This window comes from Gracilinanus agilis, chromosome 2, assembly GCF_016433145.1.
Source record: "Gracilinanus agilis isolate LMUSP501 chromosome 2, AgileGrace, whole genome shotgun sequence".
Classification (NCBI taxonomy): domain Eukaryota; kingdom Metazoa; phylum Chordata; class Mammalia; order Didelphimorphia; family Didelphidae; genus Gracilinanus; species Gracilinanus agilis.
In genome coordinates, this window is record NC_058131.1 from 679,529,467 (window position 1) to 679,552,270 (window position 22,804).

The following is a 22,804-nucleotide window of genomic DNA, read 5'->3' on the forward strand; positions in this document are numbered from 1 at the left end:
TAACAACCACTGCTAAAGCATCATCTTTCTAGAGCTTTGTGCCATCTGATACTATCAAAGCCCCCTTCTCTCCTCCTAGATATTTCTTTCTAGATTTTTGTGCTCTCACTCGCTCCAGATGATTGTTCCAATCACTAGTTCTCAGTCACCTGCCCAGCTCACTGGCCATGTGTGTCCACGGCTGCTGTTCTGGAGTACTCTTCTCTGTGCACCTGCCCTCTGGTGACATCCCCAGCCCTCAGATGACTCTCACATCTAATAGCTAGTCTCTCTCTGAGCCTCCCATGAAGAACCACATGCTTTGCTGCCTATGGGATGTTAAATGGCCTAGACAGGCCCTGCACTTCCCCATCTCTAAAAGAGAACTCCCTTCTCTCTGCCCTTCCCCACTGCTGTCAGGGTCACCTCCAACCTTACAGTCAGACATCTTTTCCTTGGCCTCGCTCTCACTCTTCGCTCTTCGGCACTCTACATATTCACTCAGTTGCCAAATCTTGTCATTTCTGTGACCACAAACCTCTCTCAAACGCATCCCCTTCTCTTCACACACAGAAGCATCCCCAGACCAGGTTCTCATCATCTCTCCCCAGGACTACCTTCATCTCTTCCTATTGAATCTCCCTAACTCAAGCCTCTCTCCCCACTCTAAATGATCCTCCAAAGAACTGCTAAATGGATTTTCCCTAAAACCCTAAAATGTAGGTTTAATCATGTCGTTTCCTCCCCAAACTATCTCTCAACAAATATAAAGCTCTTTACGACTGAGGCCCTTTTTACCTTTTCAGCCCTCTTACCCACGATGTTGCCTCCTCCAAGCACTACAGATCCAGACACTGGACTATTTTCTACTCCCATTCCCCACATCCAACATGCTATCTTCAAGTCTCTGCACTGCACACTACCCATGCTTGGCGTGTCCTCACTGCTGATTTATTTATACCTCTCAGAATCCCAGTTTGCTTGAATAATCAGCAGAAGCACCACACCATACTTGAAGCCTTTCCTGGGTATCACCATTTCCTAGGATGATCCAGTTCCTAGGATCATCTTTCCTTGTATAAAGCCTTTGTTTTCTCACATATTAAAATTCGATGTCTCTCATTAGAATATAATATTTCAGGGGCAGCTGGGTGGCTTAGTGGATTGAGAGTCAGGTCCAGAGACGGGAGGTCCTGGGTTCAAATCTGGACCCAGATGCTTCCTAGCTGTGTGACCCTGGGCAAGTCATTTAACCCCCACTGCCTAGCCCTTATCACTCTTCTGCCTTAGGACCAATACCCACTATTGATTCTAAGATGGAAGGTAAGGGGTGTTTTTTTTGTTTTGTTTTGTTTTAAGAATGTAATCTTCCAGAGGGCAGGGACTATTTCATGCTTGTCTTTACAACATAAACCCTGACCACAGGGCCAAGCATTTGGGATTTAGAAACATTTGTAGACTGATTCCTCCATTCAAATCTTACCTGTGACATACTCCCAGCTAAACAAGGCTTTCACTACTCCAATCTACACAAATTCCCTTGTTGAGAGTTGGTAGGTATCACAGTAACTTCAGTTAAAGCATTTTGGGTTAAACATTCATTCTACAAAACTTTAACTGTGAGGCAAAATCAAAATTCCCAAACTCCAAGAGTTAGTGGCCAAACAGGGAAACATGTGCATATATAAAAGAGGACACAAAATGCATACAAAGCAAATACAAGGTGCCCTTGGCCAAGGGGCAGAGGAGGGACCAACAAAAGAAGGGGCTGCTGGAAATTAACCTGGAGGGGAAACTCTGGATTACCAAAGGAGGTAAGGAATGAGAGGACTAAGTAACAGGAAATTAAGAACTTTTTGGTTTTATGTCAGAAATTCAATATGCTATCACATATTCCTTAAGCCCTTCCCTACTCAATATATTTACTCAGAAATAAAATGTAGTCAATGTGAAACCAGACTCTATTGAAAACCATCCATTTCTATTTATTTTAGGATCAGTTAACTTTGTGTGCGCGCGCAAGCATTCTTATGATTTATAAAAAATTAAACTTTTCTTTAAATAATTATGCAAATGAGTCTTGTGAAGGAACTATCACATTGGGGACTTCTGTCAGTCTATACGTCTAGCACACCCTCTGGTGGGGAAAGTCTAAATTAAACTAATCAAGTAAAATATTTAAATTGCAAAAAGATATATAGATTTAACTGAAATCTTTGCTGAAAGCAGTTACCTTATTAAAACAGGTTTGGCTAATCCACATCCAAATGGTATTAAAAACAAAAATCACTGTGAAATTAAATGTTATCAGATTCAACTTTCCATTATGTTCCTTTAAGTGGTAGGATAGTCTGGTTATTCAAACTGCTGGAAGAGGCTTGCTATAGGATAAAATAATAAATGCTGGGAAATAAAGCTTAATTAATGGATGAAACATAAGCCACTGTCATTCAATAATGGTCTGTTTAAACAAGTATTACCAAGGACAGGGAATTCAATAACTAAAGTGACAATATGTTTCACTTCTTTTAAAATTTATTTAAAAATTATTTATTTAGTTATTTGTTACATTAAAATTCTCAGGTACTTCCCTTCCTCTCTCCCCTCCTCAAACTAGAGAAGGCATCATTTGACAAAAAGATATTTATATATATAAAATTGTCTTGCTTATTTCTGTTTATTAGTTCTTTCTCTGGAGTCATTCTTAAAACAATATTTCTGCTGCTATAATATGTTATCTTGGTTCTGCTTATTTCACTCTTCATAATTTCATGTAAGTTTTTCCATGTTTTTAAAAAATTAACCTGCTCATCATTTCTTATGATGCAGTAGTATTCAGTCACAATTATATGCCACAACTTTTTTTAGCCATTCCCCAATTGATGGGCATCCCCCCCATTTTTAGTTCTTTGCCACAACAGAAAGCTGATATAAACAATTTAGAATATATAGATTCTTTTCCTTGACCACTTTAGTAGTGGTATTTCTGGGTCAAAAGATATATATGGTTTTACAATTCTCTGGGCATAATTTCAGATTGCTCTCCAAAATAGCTGGATCAGTTCACAATTTCACCAACAGTCTATTAAAGTACCTATTATTCCACATCCCTTCCAACATTTATCATTTTAGCCAGTCTTATAAGTGTGATGATATCTCAGATTTGTTTTGATTTTCATTTCTCTAATTGTAGCAGTCCAAGCATGTTTAAATCTTGAAAATGTCATAGGAGTACTCCAAAAAACCACACTTATGAGCAATGTGCTCATTTACCTGCTATGCCTTTGAGTTCAAATTAAGACTGTAACCTTGTGAAATTACAACCTATCCCTGAGGCTACCCTCCAGAAGACTGACCAACTATCTCAGTCTGTTTTGCCAATAACAATCATTTAACATTTCTATCAGACAAGCTTATATGCCTAAGGTCAAATGAACTCCACATCTGGGCCTACTGTTTTAGGATCCAGTGTTAGTATATTATGACAATTACCTCATTATGTTAATTTGTCAGACCACCATTTGATTATCAATCTCCCTTCCCCCCTTTCCTTTGGCTACCCCAATAAAAATCAGTATGTCAGGCTAAGAAACAGTTAAGTTCTTTTCCACCAGAGCTAACTCTGCTTTATGCTTGAACTCTATGGGTCTCTGTGTCTCTATTCTATCTCTTAGTCCTCTCTTCCATAAACTTTAACCCTTCACCCATATTCATTCAGTCCCCCTTTTCATGTGTTCTACCCAAGGAATGTTAATGAAGTTGGTGGATGGCTTCATTAATCAATAATGATTTTGAGCATTTTTTCACAGTTATATATAGCTTTGATATCTTCATCCAGAAACTGTTATATCTTTTGACCATTTATCAATTGGAGAGTGGCTTATATTTTTATAAATTTGACAAAGTTCTCTAAGTATTTTAGATATAGGAACTCTATTTGAGAAACTGTCTATAAAATTTCCCTCCAATGTATTGTTTTTAGTAGCCTCGATTGCTAGCAACATTTAAAATATGCCCCCTTTGAACTTCATTCCACTAGTCCTATTTTTGTTTTCTGGAGTTATATACAACAAATACATAAACTAATATATAAATACATAAACAAGCAAATAAAGAAAATCTAATTCTGCATCTGGTGTCAAGAGTTTCAAAATTGGCAACACATTGTCATGTCCCTTTTACAGATTAAATCTCCGTTATTTTCAACTATTCTTTATGTGGCATTGGTTCCAAGTCTCTTACAACATAAACAAATAAGGTCACGTAATAATATTCAGTATATATGTTGATTTTGAGATGGCCATAGAACGTACAGCTGGAAATTATGGAAAATAGCCTGCAGATTAAATGGTAGGATTTGAACTTTGATTCCAAGTCCAGCACCCTATCCACTGTGAGTACCATTGCTGTGAAGGCTTGGGCTGCTCATCCACCTTTGGTATCTACCTTTCACCCAACTCTCACCTGTGGTTCCAAGAAGCTGCCACATGCAAAAGGACCACACCTCCATTAAAACCATCTCGACAGACAGGCTAAACCAGATTGTGAGTAACCTACAGGCCTCAAATTCACTGGTGAGCTAGGGAGGATGTCTACTGTAAGCATGTGAAGATTTCCTCCAATAAAACAGGTGGATGAGAACAACTCATTCCAAGTGGCCATGAAGACAGCTGAAACAGGTGCTGTGGAGCGCTTAGAGCTTAGTCATCCACTGCATCCTAGGTTGTCCTGACTTCTGTCTTGCCACTGGACTTAGATGAATTTGGAAAAGAGAGTGAGGCCAAGGATTCTGCAATATTCTGCATTCCTTAAATCCAATCACTGGTTGAACAACAACAACAATCCCCTGTGCCGCTAGATGCCTCTAATAATAATTAAAAATGGAAATAAAAAGGCATAATGAAGGAAAACAAATCACTACTACATTAACCATATCTGCAAATGTGTGTTTCATTCTGCATCTCTAACCCATTACTTCTCTTTTCAGAAACAAAAAACCTGCTTTATTATTGGTCTGTGTTCAGCAGAATTCTGAAGGATTCAAAGTTGTTTTCCTTTACATCACTGTGATCATCATGTAAATTGTTCTCCTGGATCTGCTCATTTCAAATGAGTCTTAACAAAGTTCTCTGAATTCCTCATATCAGCCCTTATTTCACAATATCCCATTATATTCATACACCATAATTGTTTAGCCATACCCACTATTTCCAGTTCTTTGCAACAATAAAAGTTGTTCCTATAAATGCACACATGATTTATTTCCTTCCACCTTTATCTCTGGGGAAAAAATACTTAGTAGTAGAATCTAGCATCCCAGAGATTTAGTGACTTTTGGGGTATAGTTCCAAATCGAACGGTCTGACCACTTTTTTATGTCTCTTCAAACCCACCACACAAACTCCTACCTTTCTGTCTCTTTATTCCATTCCTTTCTTTATCCCTATTCTTTTAGTATAAACCCTACATAATCTTCAAATCCCAGCTAAACTCCTATCTGTTCACCCAAGTCTCTCAATTCTCACTCTGGGTCTTCTTCAAAACCATTTCTAATTTCACTAAAAGCTTACAAATGAATGATAGCTGAATCGGTTTCCCTCACTACTATGGCCTACAATAATTTCATTTGCAGCATCCACTGGTATTGCCATATGTATACTGGTACTTAATTGTTTTCAACATTGTTTTGTCTCCCCAAATGATTTTCTGATGTAGGTTATGTATATTATAGATAATATTTATTAACATGATATCTATGTTTATGTAAGTTTATTTATCTCATGTCATATAGCATAACTATATTATACAATATGCGATCATATAATATACCAGTCATATATATATATATTAGTCATATGCTAAATAATATATTGCATAAGATCTGTTGTTAAACTAAAGATTGCTTGGGAAAGTGATTTTTCCCCCCTTTGTCTCAGTAAACATTTGAAAGTTTGAACAAGATTGATCAAAGTTTAAAATGTTAAAAGTTCTTAGAAACAATCCTCTCTCTTATTTCCTTATTTCTACTTCCTCTTCTCATTTGTAAATAAATTTCCATAAAAATCATTTTAACTTGAAGGTAATCTTTAATTGGGGATTGATAATTGTTCAATCCCCTAGGGACCAACCTTTTAATATTTACTCAATCAAAACCCTTTTTACCCCTTACAGTCCTCAGATATTTTGAGTATCTTCATATTTAAAATCAGTGTGACTTATTATTAACTATAGACAATCCACATTACTTTGGTTGCCCTCTAATAGTAGGAGACAGAAAGATCCTGAGAAGACCTATAAATATCTCTAAACTGGATTAACTAGGATAGCTTCATTTTTGTCTTCTCTGTAGCAATAAAATCAACAGATGTTGATAACTGTATTTCAATAGAAATGGCTTCCTTTGTAATTTAATGCATTTTATCTTATTCACAACCAGTACTGCAAAGAAGAGGTCCACAGAATTCTCTACAGCATCAAAGGGACCCATGGAAAAAAGGTAAAGAATCTGTGCTTTTAAGATGGCTGAACATTCAAGAAGAGGATGGACAGAGCAGTTTGATAATAATCTTGTAGAAAAGTAGGTCTGTAAATGGACACTAAAGTCAGAATGATATGAAAAAAGAGTATAAGATTAAATGAATCATTTTTTCACACTTTAGAAGTACTTTTTCCTGTCCATATAATTCTGATCAGACACAACAGACACAGTGATTCTTAAAATATTGTATAACAGTAGTAGTCTCTAGATTAAAGTCAAGCTTAGTCTCAATTCAACATAGAAAGCATAAGCCTTTTTAATCAGCTACCACTTACCTTTCTGGGCTAAGGGCCTCCTCATTTCTTGTCCATCTAATGGCAGGTGTAGGAACTCCAGAAGCAATACATGGCAAGACTGCACTCTGCCCAAGAACTCTGGTTAATGGAGAAGGCTGGCTCAAAAATACCAAGTTAGATGGACTCTCAAAATCTAAAAAGTTTTCAAAATAATGGACAATGATTAAAATTTAAGCCATTTCATCAATGCCTAATTAGTGAATCAGTTCATGTCTTAAGTTATAGGTATTATCACATCAAGCAGTATACATTTTTGTTCATCTATTCTCATTTATTCAACAAACATAATAACCTCATTGTATCAGTTACTATAGCCAGTGCTGGGGATACAAAAACCTTTGATAAACCAATGGAAATAGGAAGAGATCATCTCAGTTCTCCAAGTCCCCAGATCCTGAAGTGCAGACTCCCTCAATGGGAACACTGTTGTGAGAACACACTGGCAGAGAAGCAGACTTAACATAGAATAATGTTCACTAGATTTCGTCTTTCATTGCTGTCAGTATTAACTGCTCAAGGATACATCATGGGGAGAGGGGAACCCTCCTTTTAAAAGTTTCTTAGCTAAGTCTTGTTGCAAGGAAGACAAAATGTGTTTTTCTACAGGTGAGCCAAACAGCAACATTCTAATGACCACACTGACCTATTTAAAATTACAAGAAGTAGGAATGTATAAAACAATTTTATACCTGGAAGAACTTTCAGCTCAGCCTCCTCACTGTATTTAGGTGGCCCACCACTTTCAATCATACAGCGATAAAGTCCTTCATCTCTCTCAGTAACATTGCTGATAACCAGCGCTCCGTTAGGGAGTTTAATGACTCTATCATCCAAAACAAGGGGCTGTCGGTCCTTCTCCCACCTCACAAATGGGACCAAATCAGCATTGACTTCACAGTTTAGTACTGCACTATTTCCAACAAACACAGAGGAAGATTCTGGCTGACTGGCAAACCTTGGAAGACCTAAAAGGCATGGAAAGAGAAAAATGAAAATCAGTCACACATTGCTCAGAAATTGGATTCTCTGGACTCTCATTCTTTGGATGGTTATGCCCTAGAAAAGATTTACTAAAAAAATCCAGAAAATGTTAAAATTCATATTCAGTATGAAAGAGAATTGCTCTATAATGGTAAACAAGTGGCATGGTATAGAGAGCTGACCTCAAGAGTTGGGAAGAACTGCAACTATGTCACATGTTAATCAGGTCCTCCAGACAAACCACTTCACCTTCTAGGGGCCTCAAGAAACTCTCATGTCTTTATGTTGTACCCCCATGCCAGTCTCTAATAGCAGGGGAGTGTCTTCTGCATATTTAGATGTAGCCAGCATATACTATCTGCCTGCCTTCACCTTCTTGTCTTTCAAGTTAAGATAAACTACCAGTTTTATCTCTGGCTTACTTTAGCCCAATCTTGGGCTAGAAAGTACAGTACTCAAGCCAATATAAAATGTATATAAGGGGACAGCTGGGTGGCTCAGTGGATAGTCAGGCCCAAAGATGGGAGGTCCTGGGTTTAAATCTGACCTCAGACACTTCCCAGCTGTGTGACCCTGGGCAAGTCGCTTAACCCCCATTGCCTAGCCCTTACCACTCTTCTGCCTTGGAGCCAATACATGGTATTGATTCCAAGATGGAAGGCAAAGAGTTTTCAATAAAAAAATAAATAAGAGTGTATATAAAAGTAATAAGACTATGGGAAGGCAAGATGAAGAATATGAGAAGTGAATAGCTGTGTAGATAGTGATACAATCCTTTCTAAGTCTTCTTATCTCCAAGTCAATTATCCTTAATTAACCTGAAGTCTGGATAATCCACTTAAGAAGGCTTTAAAATTAAAATTAAAATGAAAATACAGGAGGAAAACTTCAAACAAAAACTCATTTTCCAGGATCTTCAGCCTACGGCAAGAAAAAGTAGAGATTTTCTCTGGAAACTTGAGACCCTCAATAAATATGCAAACCCTGAGCCATACCTCAGGTAGCTACTTCCCAGATGAGGTTGGAAGTCCACACTGGGGCTGCTCCTACCATTATATTACCTATTAGGCTATACTTATCACCTCCAAGGGCTACTCTATCAGCCTAGGGTAAGGAATGGAGCTGCTATTCCATCAACTTCAGAGAGGCCACTCTACTAGCCTTCAGGCTAATCCATCAGCCCCAAGGCATTCTGATTAGCCTCCAGGCTATCCCATCAACTATTAGACTATTATCACCTTTAACATTTTCTTCAAATAAAATTCTTTTCTTCTGGAATGAATGGAATTTAAGTCTCCCATTCTTGGGGCAAGTTCCTGCAACAAACTTGGGTGTGTTTCTCCCACAACAATAACAACTAATATTTTATAATGCTTTAAGGTTTATAAGTCTACAAGCATTTATTTAAGTGCTTACTCAATACCAGACACCAGCACAGTAAGTGTTGGGGATACAAATACAAACAAAAAAGAAATACAGTCCCTGTCTCCAAGGACTTTACTTTCTAACACAGAGGAGGAGAGATAACACATAAAAGGGAATTCAGTTTTGGGGTGGAGAGAGAGAGGGAGAGAAGGGACCCAAATGAGATCATAGTGGAGGAGGAAGTCCAGAGTCAGGAACAGAGCTGGGAAAGGTGTAAAGGAGTAAACATGGCTGGCTGGCCAAGGAACTTTCTCAAAAATGGAGGTTCTAGGAAGTATGTATAAATGAAGAAAGCCATAGGGGCAAAAAGTGAGATGGCATCTGGGGTATGGTAGATTCAATAGACATCTATTAATTATCTACTAAGTGTTAGGCACTGTGTTAAGTACTATGGATATACGAAAAAAAGGCAGTCTGCTCTCAAGGAGCTTACAATTTTAGGGAAATGCTACCACAGAAAGAAGCTAAAAAAGGAGGAAGATGGCCCATTCCCAGGAAGAAGAGAGATGATGCTCCCTGGAGGACAAACCAAGAAGAGAAGCTGACAGAAAAGCAGTTACCTGCAGAGCTCTGTGCCTCTAGAAACCAAGGCTTTGAGAGAAGTTAAATGCTCTACTCTCCACTCTCAAATTTCCAGGGAGTCTGGAGAGTTAAAAGAAGAGCCAGGAGAGGCCTAAAGTGCATTTTACAAACATATAAATGAGATGTTTTATCTGTACCAGTTTAGCCACAAGCTGCCATAAAGTATAATGTATATAATAATGTATGTAACATGCTTTATAAATCATGAAGCTTTGTAAGAATCAGATACTGCATATACCAGAAAACTCATACTGGATCAAAATCCCATAAATTAAAAGAACAGAGGAAGGGATAAGAAAGATGGTCATAATGATGCATTGTTAGTGAAGCTGTAAATTAGCACAAACGTTCCAGAAAACAATTTGGAATTAAACAAGGAAATAGCCAAAATGTCCATACCAACTCAGATTCTATTCCTAGGGATATATGTTAGGTAAGTCACTAACAAAATATAAGTATCCATATACACCAAAATGTGTAATGTATATTTTAATGCTTTTTGTAAACTGGAAATAAAAGACACCTATCAATTGGGGAATGGCTAAATACATTGTAGCATATGAAGGTGATGAAATATTGCTTTGATAAAAGAAACAAGGCACAAAGCAAATAGGGAGAAGCATGAATGCAAAATTAAGTAGGCAGAGTCAAGAAAAAAATACCTACAGTAACAACAACAATGTAAATTGAAAAATAACCATAAAACAAATAAAAATGAATGTTGCAAAATTACATAGAAGAAGCGTGGGTCCAAAGAAGAGACATGAGAAGACACCTAACCAACTCTATTGCAAAGGTAGAATCTAAAAAGTGAAACAAAATAAATATATATAATTTCAGATTTTTTTTCCCAGCACACTGATAGGCTTGGATGAATTATCTCATCTGCCTATTTTCCCTTTGTCTTTAAAAAGAGTTGAGGGGAGGGGGGTGTGGAGAAATACAAGAGAAAATTTAGGTAAAATAAAACAGGGAAAAAAACTTAATAAAAACGTGCATAAAAGAATGAGGGAAAAGCCTTTCAGATATTCAGTTCTCATCAGACAGATTTAACAGTAAAGAGTAATTCAGAGAATTTAATAATGTAGGGGAGAAAAGCTTCAGTCAGAATTATCATTAAGTAAATATACGAATGTCAAGGTGTCAATTTGTCACCTGGGAAGTTGAGAGATAAAAATTTTTTCTCTTTTATTTCCCTATTCCCTGAAATATCCATTAACATTCATCAGATGCTAGTAGATTTGCTTAAATCCCAGTGGGAAGTACACAGGTGTAAAATCTAAAATAGCAGCTGCTAAGCACTATACTTTCTAAAAGAGGTACACCAATTTTAGTTTTTTTTTTTCCATTTCTTGAGAATCTTCATATGACATAGATTCAACGTCCTTAATCCTTTCCCCTCTTTGGACACTCTTCAGATGCTCACTGTCCTTAAACAAGAGTGCCCCAAAGAAACAATTCTCTAGGGCTGTGTTGGTGAAGACGTGGCACATGTGCCCAGGCATGCCAGAGGAGCTGCTCATTCCCCCTCTTCACTACGCCAGAGGACATTCTTTGCATGCTCCATCCCTTCATCCAGTTGCCCAATTCAATCATTTCCTCCCTCTGCTGTCTGGTTTAATGTGGGGGATTCACGGGCAGCTTGAAGGTGCAGTTTGGGCACATGATCTCTAAAAGGTTCACCAACACTGCTCTAGGGCAATGATGGTTTAGAAAATAAACTTATTTGTAAAATTTTATAGAGGGCAATGGCAAAAGAGTATTTAATAATATATAATCTTATTAAAAATGCAAGAATAGAACATGTTCATACATGGAATGACTGCCAGGAGACTCAACTAAGCAAAGTCATTTTGAGGTGAGATCTGGTGAGCAGAGGACAGTGGAACTGAAATAAGGAAATCCTTATTTCAGAAGCATCTGCAGTCTAAGACTACATTAACTTTTTGGCTGCTACAATACTCTGCTGTCTCACATTAAGCTTGGTTTCCATTAAAACCCCCAGATCTTTTCTGGAACTGCTGTCTAAGACTCCTGCATCTTATATTTTTGAAGTAGATATTTTGGGTATCCAGTTAAAAGACTTTACATTTATCCATTGTGAATTTCATTTCATCAGTTTTAAACCAGTGCTTTAGCCTGTCAAGATTCTTTGAGATGCTCACTCTGGTTAGTGATTCCTTCCAGCTTTGTGTTATCTGCTATCACTTTCTAAAGAAGCTTGACATATATACTGAACACCAGGTAAAGAAAAACAAAATTCAAATGGATAAATGAATAAATATTTAAGTGTTTACTATTGTAATGATTAAAAATGATAAAGGCTGATATTAAAAGAGAAATTAATATTTTAATTGCCGTGACCATGTTGGTAAAATATATATGACCACGCCTGACTATCCTTAAAAATGCCGCCCGTCTTTATCTCCACCCATCTTCCTCCTCTCACACGCCAGAGAGCCCGCTCAGGTAGCAAAAAGAGGACGTCTCAAGGTCGCCCCCAAATTTAAGTCGAGCTCAACATTGGTTCCCGTTCTCTGACCTAATCACGTCAGAAACCAGAAACCCATTGGATCACGGGGAATGTAGTCTCAGAGTCCCCACATGTCCACAGGAAGTTTGTAAGATACTTTTAAATGGCACCTCCCTGAATTCCAAACACACGTTTCCCCCTGTGATCCAGCAAAAAAAAAAAAAAAAAAAAAAAAAAAAGGGGGGGGGGGGTTGGCCCTTTTTTCTTCACTGGATCTGTAAACAGTCAACTTCTAAATTTCAGGAATTTGGGGGATAAAAGAAATGGATAAAACTAGCCGCACTGACAAAAAGCCAATTTGGGGGCAGTCCCCTATTGGCATAAGAGTGTACATTCAAAACAAATGCATTCAACTCATTCAACTCCCCATAGTTCAAATCAACTGCACCCAAAGGTCAAATTTGATTTTTATGGTGTCTTCACCAAACAGGTTCGTTGTCTGGATTCCAGGGAGATGGCAAAATCCTTATCCTGAAATTACTTTCAAAAGAATTTAAACTTTATATTACAGATTATAAAACATACATTTCCTTCTAAGAATTATACACTATATGTCAAGAATTTTTGCTAAGAGCTAGGGATAACCCCCACCCAAAAGCAGACAGCTTGTGGCCTGAGAGAGGTACCTTTGGCCTTAAAGGTCACAGGAGAGAAACAGATGAACATATGCTATCAGCAACAATCGAAGAGCTGATCTAATTCTTGTTCATAGTTCCTGAATTGGGAAGGGGAAAAAGGGAGAAGAAAATGGTACCTATAGACCAGGGATCAAAGCTACTGGAGAAACCATGGAGAGAAGATGGTTAGTCATGAGTGCAGAGAATTCAGCCTGGCTACAGCTTTTCCTGAAAAAAAGTGGCAATCCCAAAGTGGCAGTTACTAATCAACAGAGTACAGTACAGGATAGAAATTGTTCCAGAATGGAAAGAGAACTGATAACACTATGAGGAAGATTGAAGGAGAATGCAGAGGGAAATTCCTTATAATTAGAAGTAGGAGAAATGCATTTGAAGGCACAACCTCTTATTATGAAGTAATCAGGGAAAGTATTCTTGGCAATTCTCAGCCAGTATAAAAGAAGTATAAAAAAAGACCCTGACCACAGGTAACAATTAAAATCTAATTTGTTTAGTTGAGGTCACTGGACACACACAACTGAAACAAAATCAAAAGTAAACACAAGTCAGTAAACTAAGTATTCTAACTAAAAGAGAGATCTAGCAATGAAGATCAACAATAGTTTAGAAAAAACATATTTGTAAAATTTTACAGAGGGAAATGGTGATAAATAATTTAATAATATCACCTAATAAAATAATGGAAAGACAGAACATGTTTATAAATAGAATGATTATCCAGAGGCTCAACTAAGCAAAGTCATTTTGAGGGCATTTAAGGATAATACTAGAAAGAGGACAAATGCATGTTAAAAAAAAAAGACAAAGATTTTTATAATGAGCTGTTTTGCCAAAAACAGTAGAGCCATCATTATCAAGATACCAATATCACAGAACTTGAGGGCTTCATAAGGAAATGGAAAGCCACACTAAAGAATAAAAGATGAGAAGATCTGTAAGCCTAGACCTCTTTGCTTAAGGCAGCATTATTTTGAGGGTGAGGAGAGATAGATTTTCAAGGTATTTAAACAAGGGAAGGATACCAAAAGCTTGGGGGTAAATCTCAGATCTTAGGAGGGGAAAAAAAAGTGGCCGTAATATGTGCTGATAGGCCTATTCTCTCACTGCTATAAAAACTTTTAAGAGTATAATTTCTCAAAGCAATATGAAAACACAGAGAGCCAGTCTAAAAGAAAGGAAACTAATATAAACATTCTTTCTTCACATAAAATCACCTTTCTGTAAGATTTTTTCACATACACTGGACAACTTCTTTCCCCTCACAAAACAATAATTAAGTGTGTATAATGAGATCTTTTAAGTGGTGATGAGAAATACTTAAGTGCAAAGCAGAAAGATTTCCTTACACAGATGCTTAGAAAGAGATTTGGCTTTCAATTTTGTCTCCTTGTATCCAACAATTCTTATTATATAGGACTCTAGAGAGTTGCTATTCTCTCACAGAAAAAAAGGGACTAATCTTTATTTACAAAGTGAATTGATCTTCTTCATTTCTAATCCTGAAAATAACAAACTCATGATTTGGATTTGAAAAGGAAAGCTTTTCAATGCCACTTAGACCAACTCTTTCTTAAAATGCCAGTCAGTCAATTAGAGCACATTTATAAAGTGCTTACTATGTACGAGGGCACTAGGGAAACATAGAAAGAACAATGTTCAGTGGCCCAGAAGGGAGCTGGCTAATGTTTCCTTCTGCTGTTATAATTTCTCCTTTTGATTTTTCTGTCCAAGGTCTTCAGATTTTCTTCTTGAAATCACTGGGTCTTTCAGTCTTTTTCCCCCATTAGTTTCCTTATTGCTCACTTCCTGACTTCCTTTCCTCCTCAGACTGGTTTCTGTCAGGGCTGGATCTCAAAAACACTCATTCTTCCCCCTCTAGGCAACTCATGGTTAAACAGCCTCAGTCTCTGTCCCAAGTGACTGCTGGGTGATCAGAACTGGCCACAGTTTGATGTGTGCTCCTTCCCACAGGCTGGGTGGAATGCTGCACAGCCCCCTATATGCAGCTTTGTTCTGGTGACCTGCCCCACTTCCTCTCTTTCTCAGTTCTCTGGCTCAGCACCAGTAGTTCAAAGCCTGTTATCTCTGGCACCAATAGTTCAGAGTTTTGCAACACTGGTGCTTCTGGATGGACACTCCCAACAGGCTTTTCCCCCTGAAGGGTTATGGTCAAGCAGGTTATCAGGATCCTAACACAAATCCATAGCAGGGTTTAGGGATGGGGTTTGAAGTAAATCTGGGTCCTAGACCATAGAGACGATTGAATAAACTTTATCTTTAGTGCACAATTTCTGTTTTGAAAAAATATGGAAGTTTAAGGATAGGGATTATAGGGCCTGAAGAAAAGTTCTACTTTGACATCTTGTTACTCAAATGGCCCATAAGTCTCAGTGGATCAAAAGAGCAATAAGAATTATGACTGTAGACTTCATAGCTTATACATTAAAAATAATGGGCATATAATATGGCAAATCTCACCAAAGAAACAAAGGAGAGTACAATAAATAAGGAATACAAATACAAAGAAATGAAAGACAACCTAGAAGAAAAAAAAAGAGATTAAAAGAAAATGCTCACTATGAAAGCAAAACATACTGATCTCAAAGTCAGAATGTGTAGAGACAAAACTAAGGATCATATAAGACCCTTAGGCTAAACACAACGGGACAAAAAAACCTTTACACCATAAGGCAGGAAATAAGGGATGAGAATTGCTCAGAACTCCTAAACAGAGAAAATGAAATATCAATTGAAAGTATACTTAAATCCCCCCTTCAGGAAAAAAAAAAAAAGAAAAAGAAAAGAAAAAACCACCTTTGGCTATGAACTCCAAGAAACATAGTGGTTAAATTTAATAATTCAATTCAGAAACAAATTCTGTAGGCAATTGGGGAAAAGACCTTCAAATACAAAGGAAAGGAAATTCAACTAACAAGGCTATTCTGTACTCACTACATAACATATAAGGGAACAGAACAGTGTGTTCCAAAGACCACTGAAGTTAAAGATGTAGTCCAAGGTGACCTACTATGAAAATCTTAACAAACTTTCTTATAAAAGAAAAAAAGAACCATTCAATAATAAAAAGAAATTTGAAACTTTCTTAGAAAGAAAACCAGATGTGAAGAGATTGCTTGCTTTTTTACACCCCAGACAACAGATATGCAGGAGAGGTCAACAAATGCCCAGGCGAGAACAGCAACAGCATGACAACAGAAAAATCAGTTAGAAACTCCTTTCTAAATGTGGGCTAACAGGGAAAATGTAGGATTGGGAAATTATGGACAGAACCTGGGATACCCTGCCTATGGGGGCATTAATTTTTTTGTGCAGGATTATATTACAAAATGGGAGAGCTACTGAAAGGAGAGAAAGGCAATAGGAGGCATGAGATATGTGGATTGAATAAAGGGAAGGTAATTCTTGTGGCCTTAAGAATAAAAGAATCTACAGGGAAATGTGTGAAGAGAAGGGAGAAAGGATTGAAAGGGGAACTGGAAGAAGGGAGACCTTACTTTGGTAGGGGAGGGAATTCTACTTATGAATGCTTCTCTGAATGAAAAGAGATGTTCTGTGAAGGAAAATGAGAACCTTGTGTTGAATCTGATGTGGGGGATTTGGTACTTGAGAAGAACAGCAAGTTGACTAGTGTAACTGAATCAGAGTGCACAAAGAAGAATAAAGTAAAAGACTGGAAAGGTATGAAGGGTTATGAAGAGGCTTAAATAGTAAACATAGGAATTTATACTTTAGAATAGTAAACCAATGGAACTTACTGAGCAAGACGCTGACATACTCAGATCTGAGCTTTAGGAAAATCACTTTGGCAGCTGAGTGGAGGACAACTTGGAGTGATGAGAAACTTGAGAGGCAGGGTTAGCAATTAGAATTATCACAACAGTCCAATTGAACAGTGATGAAAGATGGTACCTCAGTCAGTAAAAACAAGAGGATATATATATGCAAGATATCTTGTGAAAGTAAAAATGACAAGATTTAGCAAAAGATCGGACATGTACAGTGAATGAAAGGAGTTGAAAATGACCCTGAAATTGAAAACCCAAGAGACTGAGAAGATGACGGTGCCTTCAAAAGTACTAGAGAAGTTCAAAATTCAATTTCAATTCAGTAAACATTTATTAGGTGTCTACCAATGTGCCAGGCATTGCATTAGGCACTGGAGAAACAAGAAAAAAAGATGGTGCTTGCCCTCAAGGTACTCACAATTTAACAAAGAAGACAACACACAAAAAGAAACTGAGCGCAGGGTGGAACAGGAAAAGATACCAGGGGATAACCTGATCCAGAATTCAAAGCAAGCAGAACTTCGAATGGAAAGTGGAGAGTGAGCTTTAGAAAGTCCAGGTCTGTCCCTGCCCTCTAAAAAGGAAAGCTCCGAGAAGAGTTTACTGCTCAACTCTCTTTAGAGGGAAGGGGCAGCTGAGGGAATTGGGAAGGTGCCAACTGTCAAAAATGAGATTTCAGGGGATCAGCTTATTCTAGGAAGGCTATCCACCTCTAGAGAAAGAACCATTAAAGCAGAAATGCAAATGAAAACATATGATTTATCACTTGTTTATTTGGGTATATGATTTGGGATTTATATGGAAATATGTTTTGAGTATACATGTATAACCCAGTAGAATTGCTTGCCAACTCTGGGAGGTGGGAAGAAAGAGGGGTGGGAGAGAAGAATCATATAACTTTGGAAAACTTTTGTGTAAATTTGTTATTGGAATAAAATAAACACATTTTTTTTAAAAAAAGAAAGTATATTCTGAGCTGGAAAAGCCAAAAGAAGAGAAGGCTCAAGAAGGAAGATAATTTCTATTTGGACCTGATGAGTTTAAGATATCCAAGAGGCAGCTAGTGATGCAGGATTGGAGGTAAGAGAGAACAAGGCTAGATGTGTAGAACTGCAATAGAAATGATAACTCTACTCATGTAACAGTCAAGGAATTCACAGGAGCTAATGATATCAAGAGAAAAGAGTGAACAGATAAAGAGAATTCAGAAAAGAGCCTTTGGGAATGCCAATACTTGGGGGTGGGGTGGGGATGGCAATGATGAAGAAACGGAAAAGGAGAGAGAACATCAACAGTGTCAAGAAGTACAGAAAGATGAAGATTAAGAAAAATTCATTAGAAATCTAACAATACAAGCTATTCCCCAATTGATAAATGGTCAAAGAATATGAACAGGTAGTTCTCAGATGAGGAAATCAAACTATCTCTAGTCCTATCAAAAATTGCTCCAAATCACTACTAATTAGAGAAATGCCTCATACCTATCTAATTGGCTAACATGACAAAAAAAAAGAAAACAATAAGAGCTGGAGGGGATGTGGGAAAATTGGAAGTGGAGCTGTGAACTGATACCATTCTGGAGAGCAATCTAGAATCATGCCAAAAGGGCCATAAAATTGTGCCTACCCTTTGACCCAGAAATACCACTACTAGGTCTATATCCCAAAGAGATAAAAAATAGGGGAAAGAGGTTTATTTGTATGAAAACATTTATAGTAGTTCTCATTGTGGTGGCAAAGAATTGGAAACCAAAGGGATTATCAATAGGGGAATGGCTACACAAATTGTGGTATATGGTTGTAATGGAATACTACTGTGCCATAATAAATATGGATGATTTGAGAAAAACTTGGAAATGTATGAACTGATGCAAAGCGAAGTGAGCAGAACAAGGAGAACACTGAATACAGTAACAGAAATATTATACAATGGTCAATTGTGACATGTTATAAAAGAATAGGGGTATTCTGGACACTACCACTATTAGGCTGGTTATTAGTAGTAGTAATCTGAGATATTAATCTGAGGAAGCTTGGTTTGGTTCCCTATTGGCTGGTGCAGGGACACCCGAGTCCTGTCACCCAGCTGGATGTTATAATAACTGCCCTTCTTTATAACAGTGACCAGGCAGGATCCCTACAGGTCAATGGATGGGTAACCCTTTCAGGTCCCACCTGGGGTTGATTGATTATTGGTATTGGGCTCTATCAGCCTTGGATAATGTTCATCTGACTGCATTGCTCCCTCCCCAGAGTGGTGATGGAATAACTACTCCAGGAAGACACTTAATAACTTTATCTATGTTGTTTAACAAGGGAAAGGAATGATCAGGAAAGGGTTGGGGAATAGGTGGCCCTATCACTAAATCTATGACAATAATCCTCAGGACTGTAGGCTGTTGAGTAATGCTGGGCTTGTTCTTCACTTCCTCTGGCTCAGCCTGGCCACAGCCAAACCAGAGTAAGCAAACTGTTTGGATGACACAAATGTTGATGATTTCTCTCAGCTTCTTACTGCTCGTCGTTGTGCCAGTCCTACAGCCTCCAGGAAATGCCACCCTTTACCACCCTCTTCTTCTTCTCCTACCCACTTCCCGGATCCCCACCCCCACCCCCAGGCCCTGGGATACCTGAATATCTAGAGATGGTTTAGGTCCCTAAATATCTAAGAATTCAGAGAGAATCAGAGGATCCACAGGTCAATCAATGTTCAAGATCAAATATCCAAGGCAAGAGTTTAGGCAAGGCTTAGCCAAAGCAAAGCCAAGGTCCCAAAAGACAAGAGGTCCAAAGGATCCCTCTCAGGGGGCTGCCAGGGTATTTATATCCTTTCTGGCCAACTGCCTTTCCTCCTGTCCTCATGGCCTCCGGGAACATTCCGATGTCCAACTGTCTTCACCTGTCAATCAAGGTGTGACTCTCAACTCCCAGAGCTTGAATATGACACAAACTAAACTATTACTAGCAAAGTAAGGATCCAAGACAACCCCAAGGGCTTCATGTCTACATAGGCTATACTTTTCTCCCTTCAGTATCTTGATTCATCATCTTCTACTCTGCCTATCATCATGGCATGATGATATCTGAGAAAGAACTGATGAGTGAAGTGGATGGAGTTCACAATAAATATAATATACAAAATCAAGGGTCATGAAACATGGGAAAAAGATAAGCTGATAAAAGATCACGCACAAAGAATTTCAGCATTTGTGAACACGGAATTGAAAAATCTGGGCATGATGGCAAACATAAAATAATTTATTATTAAATACTTACCATGAGCTAAGTACTGAGTTAAATGTTGGGGATACAAATGAAAACAAAAAGTCCTTGCCTACAAAAACTTTACATTCTAATGGGGAAAGATGGCACATAAAAGGAAGTGTAAAAGCACAAGGCGAAGGGGAGAAGGAGAAATGGTGAATCAAAAAACTCAGAAGTGAGCCAGGAGAATAATAAAAGATGGCTGGCCTAGCCCTTCCTCAAAACAGAGGTTCTAAAAGAAACAAACTGGTGGAGAAGGGGGTTCTAAGGTGGGCAGATAGCCAGAGTGAGAAGACCACAGAGGAATAGGCATCTTCTGGGGTAAGGAGGCCTTGTGGCAATTTCAGAAGCAAAGCCAGGAACAGAACAAATACATGACCAATTTTGTGTGTAGGTGAGGTGGAATAGAAAGATAGGTCATGGGAATTGACTCAGAAATTTAGGGTATTTGTGGGAGCATCAACATGTAATCTTGAAGTCCCTTAATATTAAGGCAGTTGTGGAGAAGAAGAGAAAAACTATGAGCTATGCACAAATAAGAAAAAAAGGAAAATATCCTGGGCAGGAGAAGGGATTGGTAGAGAATGGCCCAAGGAGAAGATTCAGACTGGGTGATAGTTTTGAATAACGAACCCACAATGGAAGTGTGTGTGGCAGTAATGTAATGTAATGTAAGTAGTAGTAGTACAAGGAGTTTGGAAAGTCAGGCAGCAATGAATTTTTTTTTTTTTTACCACATATTACTTTTGTATCTGTACAAAATGGATTATTATTACAAAGAAAATGTGGGCAAAATTCCAATAACTAATGATAGGATTAAGTATACTTTAATTTCCTAAAGGTTATTAGAGGTTGTTGTGTCATGAAAGAAAAAAAAAATCAAATACTCATTTCAACATCATTGATTATTCTTATAGCATGCATTTTAACAAAATAGAAGCTATGAAGAAGCAACATTCAAGGGAAATTTATCACAATAACCTATTTATTAGGCAAGTAAATTTTGTCAGCCTGCATGGCAAACAGATTGTTAAAAAAGTCAAAGAAAATTGCTGCATGGACCAATTTTTTTCCTCTTAAAATTGTTTCAGCATTTTCTTTGTTTTGAAGACTTGCTTACTACTGCAAAGTAAATTAAATGCCTTCCTCAAATAGAACACACAGTTTGTATTAGATCAGTATTGTTCTTAAAAAATAACAAAAAGCCTGCCACTATTACAACAAAATGAACACATTTTTAGACAATACAGGCTTTCAAATTCTCAATCTCATATACTTTTTGTTCCTCTTCAAACACTAATGTTGTAAAAAAGGATTCTCTCTTTTGCTCTACTGAAACTTATTTATGAGGTAAGTTTAGGGCTATCTATATAGTGTCTTATTCTCCATCTTAAAACATTCCTCTAATTATTTTTAAGATGTAAAACATTATTTATGATAAATATCATTCCCACGGTCAATATAGAAAGGAAGAATATTGCTATTAAATTGATTAATGATATATCAAATTTTCTTGACTAGTGTCAGTATTAATATATAAAATTATTGTTTCTCCACAAATACTCTTTCATCCACTTCAAATATTAAAAACTATACATTTCCAGGCAGATGGTAATTGTGCTTGGCACATAGAACACACCCAATACTTTTCGTTCATTTATTCATTATATATCTTTGTATTCATCAACACCACAACCTACCATGACCATTTTTATGTGTCTTAAAACAGTTCCTTAAACATAGTAGGCATTTAATATTTTCCTAAATGAGCAAATTAAACCACCACCTAAATAAAAGGGAAGGTCAACAAAATTCTACTGTTATGTTTCGTTAAAAGTAGAAAAAAATGTAACATAAATTACTTAATAAAAGTGAAGTTCAACAAAGTTTTTCTGTTATGTTTCGTTAAAAATAGAAAAAAATGTAACATAAATTACTTATGGAAATTTACCTGCAACTGTGAGCTTGGCTGTTCTGCTTACAATGGTTCCAAGGCTTTCCACAGTAGCCACGCACTGATAAAATCCTTCATCAGGTTTATTGTGTTTAGAATGCACCACACTGTTAATTAACAAAGATCCATCTGATAGTAGCTGACGCCGGTCATCTGACACCAAGTTCAAAAAAGTTCCATCTTTTTTCCATTCAATTTTTGGAGAAGGTTCTGAATATGCTGAACAGTTTAGTATTACAGAAGATCCTCGAACTGAAAGGGTGTCCACTGGCTCCACAGCAAAATAAAAGGGAGTAAATGTTCTCACAGTGGCCCCTGCAAAAACAGAAATGGGAAGGGGGAGAAAAAAAAAGTAAAGAAAAGTTTGCATCTAAATTTGTGCTGTTTTTTTAAGCTAACTAATTATATTTAATTTTTTTTCTACTGAACTTAAAAAAAAAACAAATTTAAAAGATATACAACATGTAATACAGAAAAGTGCATAATTTCCCCAAGATCAAGAAGTAGGACCAAATATAAATGGCTATAGTTAGCATTTAAAGCTTTTTCAATTCTTCTTACCATGTCCCCCATGGGTTGTATTTATATAGTACCTACTGTGTTGCTAGGCACTATACACTAAGTATTTTTACAAATATTATCCTCACAACAACCCTATGAGTTGGTGCCCTTATTACCCCCATTTTATAGCTGAGGACATTTGAGGTAAGCAGATTCTCCCAGGGCCACATAGCTAATAAGTGCTTGAGATTAGATTTGAACTCAGGACTTCTTGACTCCAAACCCAATGCTCTACCACTTTACCAACA

The 22,804-nt window shown here is 37.4% G+C and overlaps 1 protein-coding gene across 1 annotated transcript in view; it reads right to left on the reverse strand.

Moving 5' to 3' along the window:
• NEO1 (neogenin 1) overlaps positions 1 to 22,365 on the reverse strand; it is a 199,360-nt gene extending 176,995 nt beyond the window's left edge. Inside the window, exons 1-3 of the mRNA XM_044660264.1 lie at positions 21,993 to 22,365; positions 7,503 to 7,778; positions 6,793 to 6,946 (exon numbers count right to left, since the gene is read on the reverse strand). Coding sequence (XP_044516199.1) covers positions 6,793 to 6,946; positions 7,503 to 7,778; positions 21,993 to 22,365 — 803 coding nt within the window. The remainder of the gene's footprint in view (positions 1 to 6,792; positions 6,947 to 7,502; positions 7,779 to 21,992) is intronic.
• Positions 22,366 to 22,804: the final 439 nt, after the last annotated feature.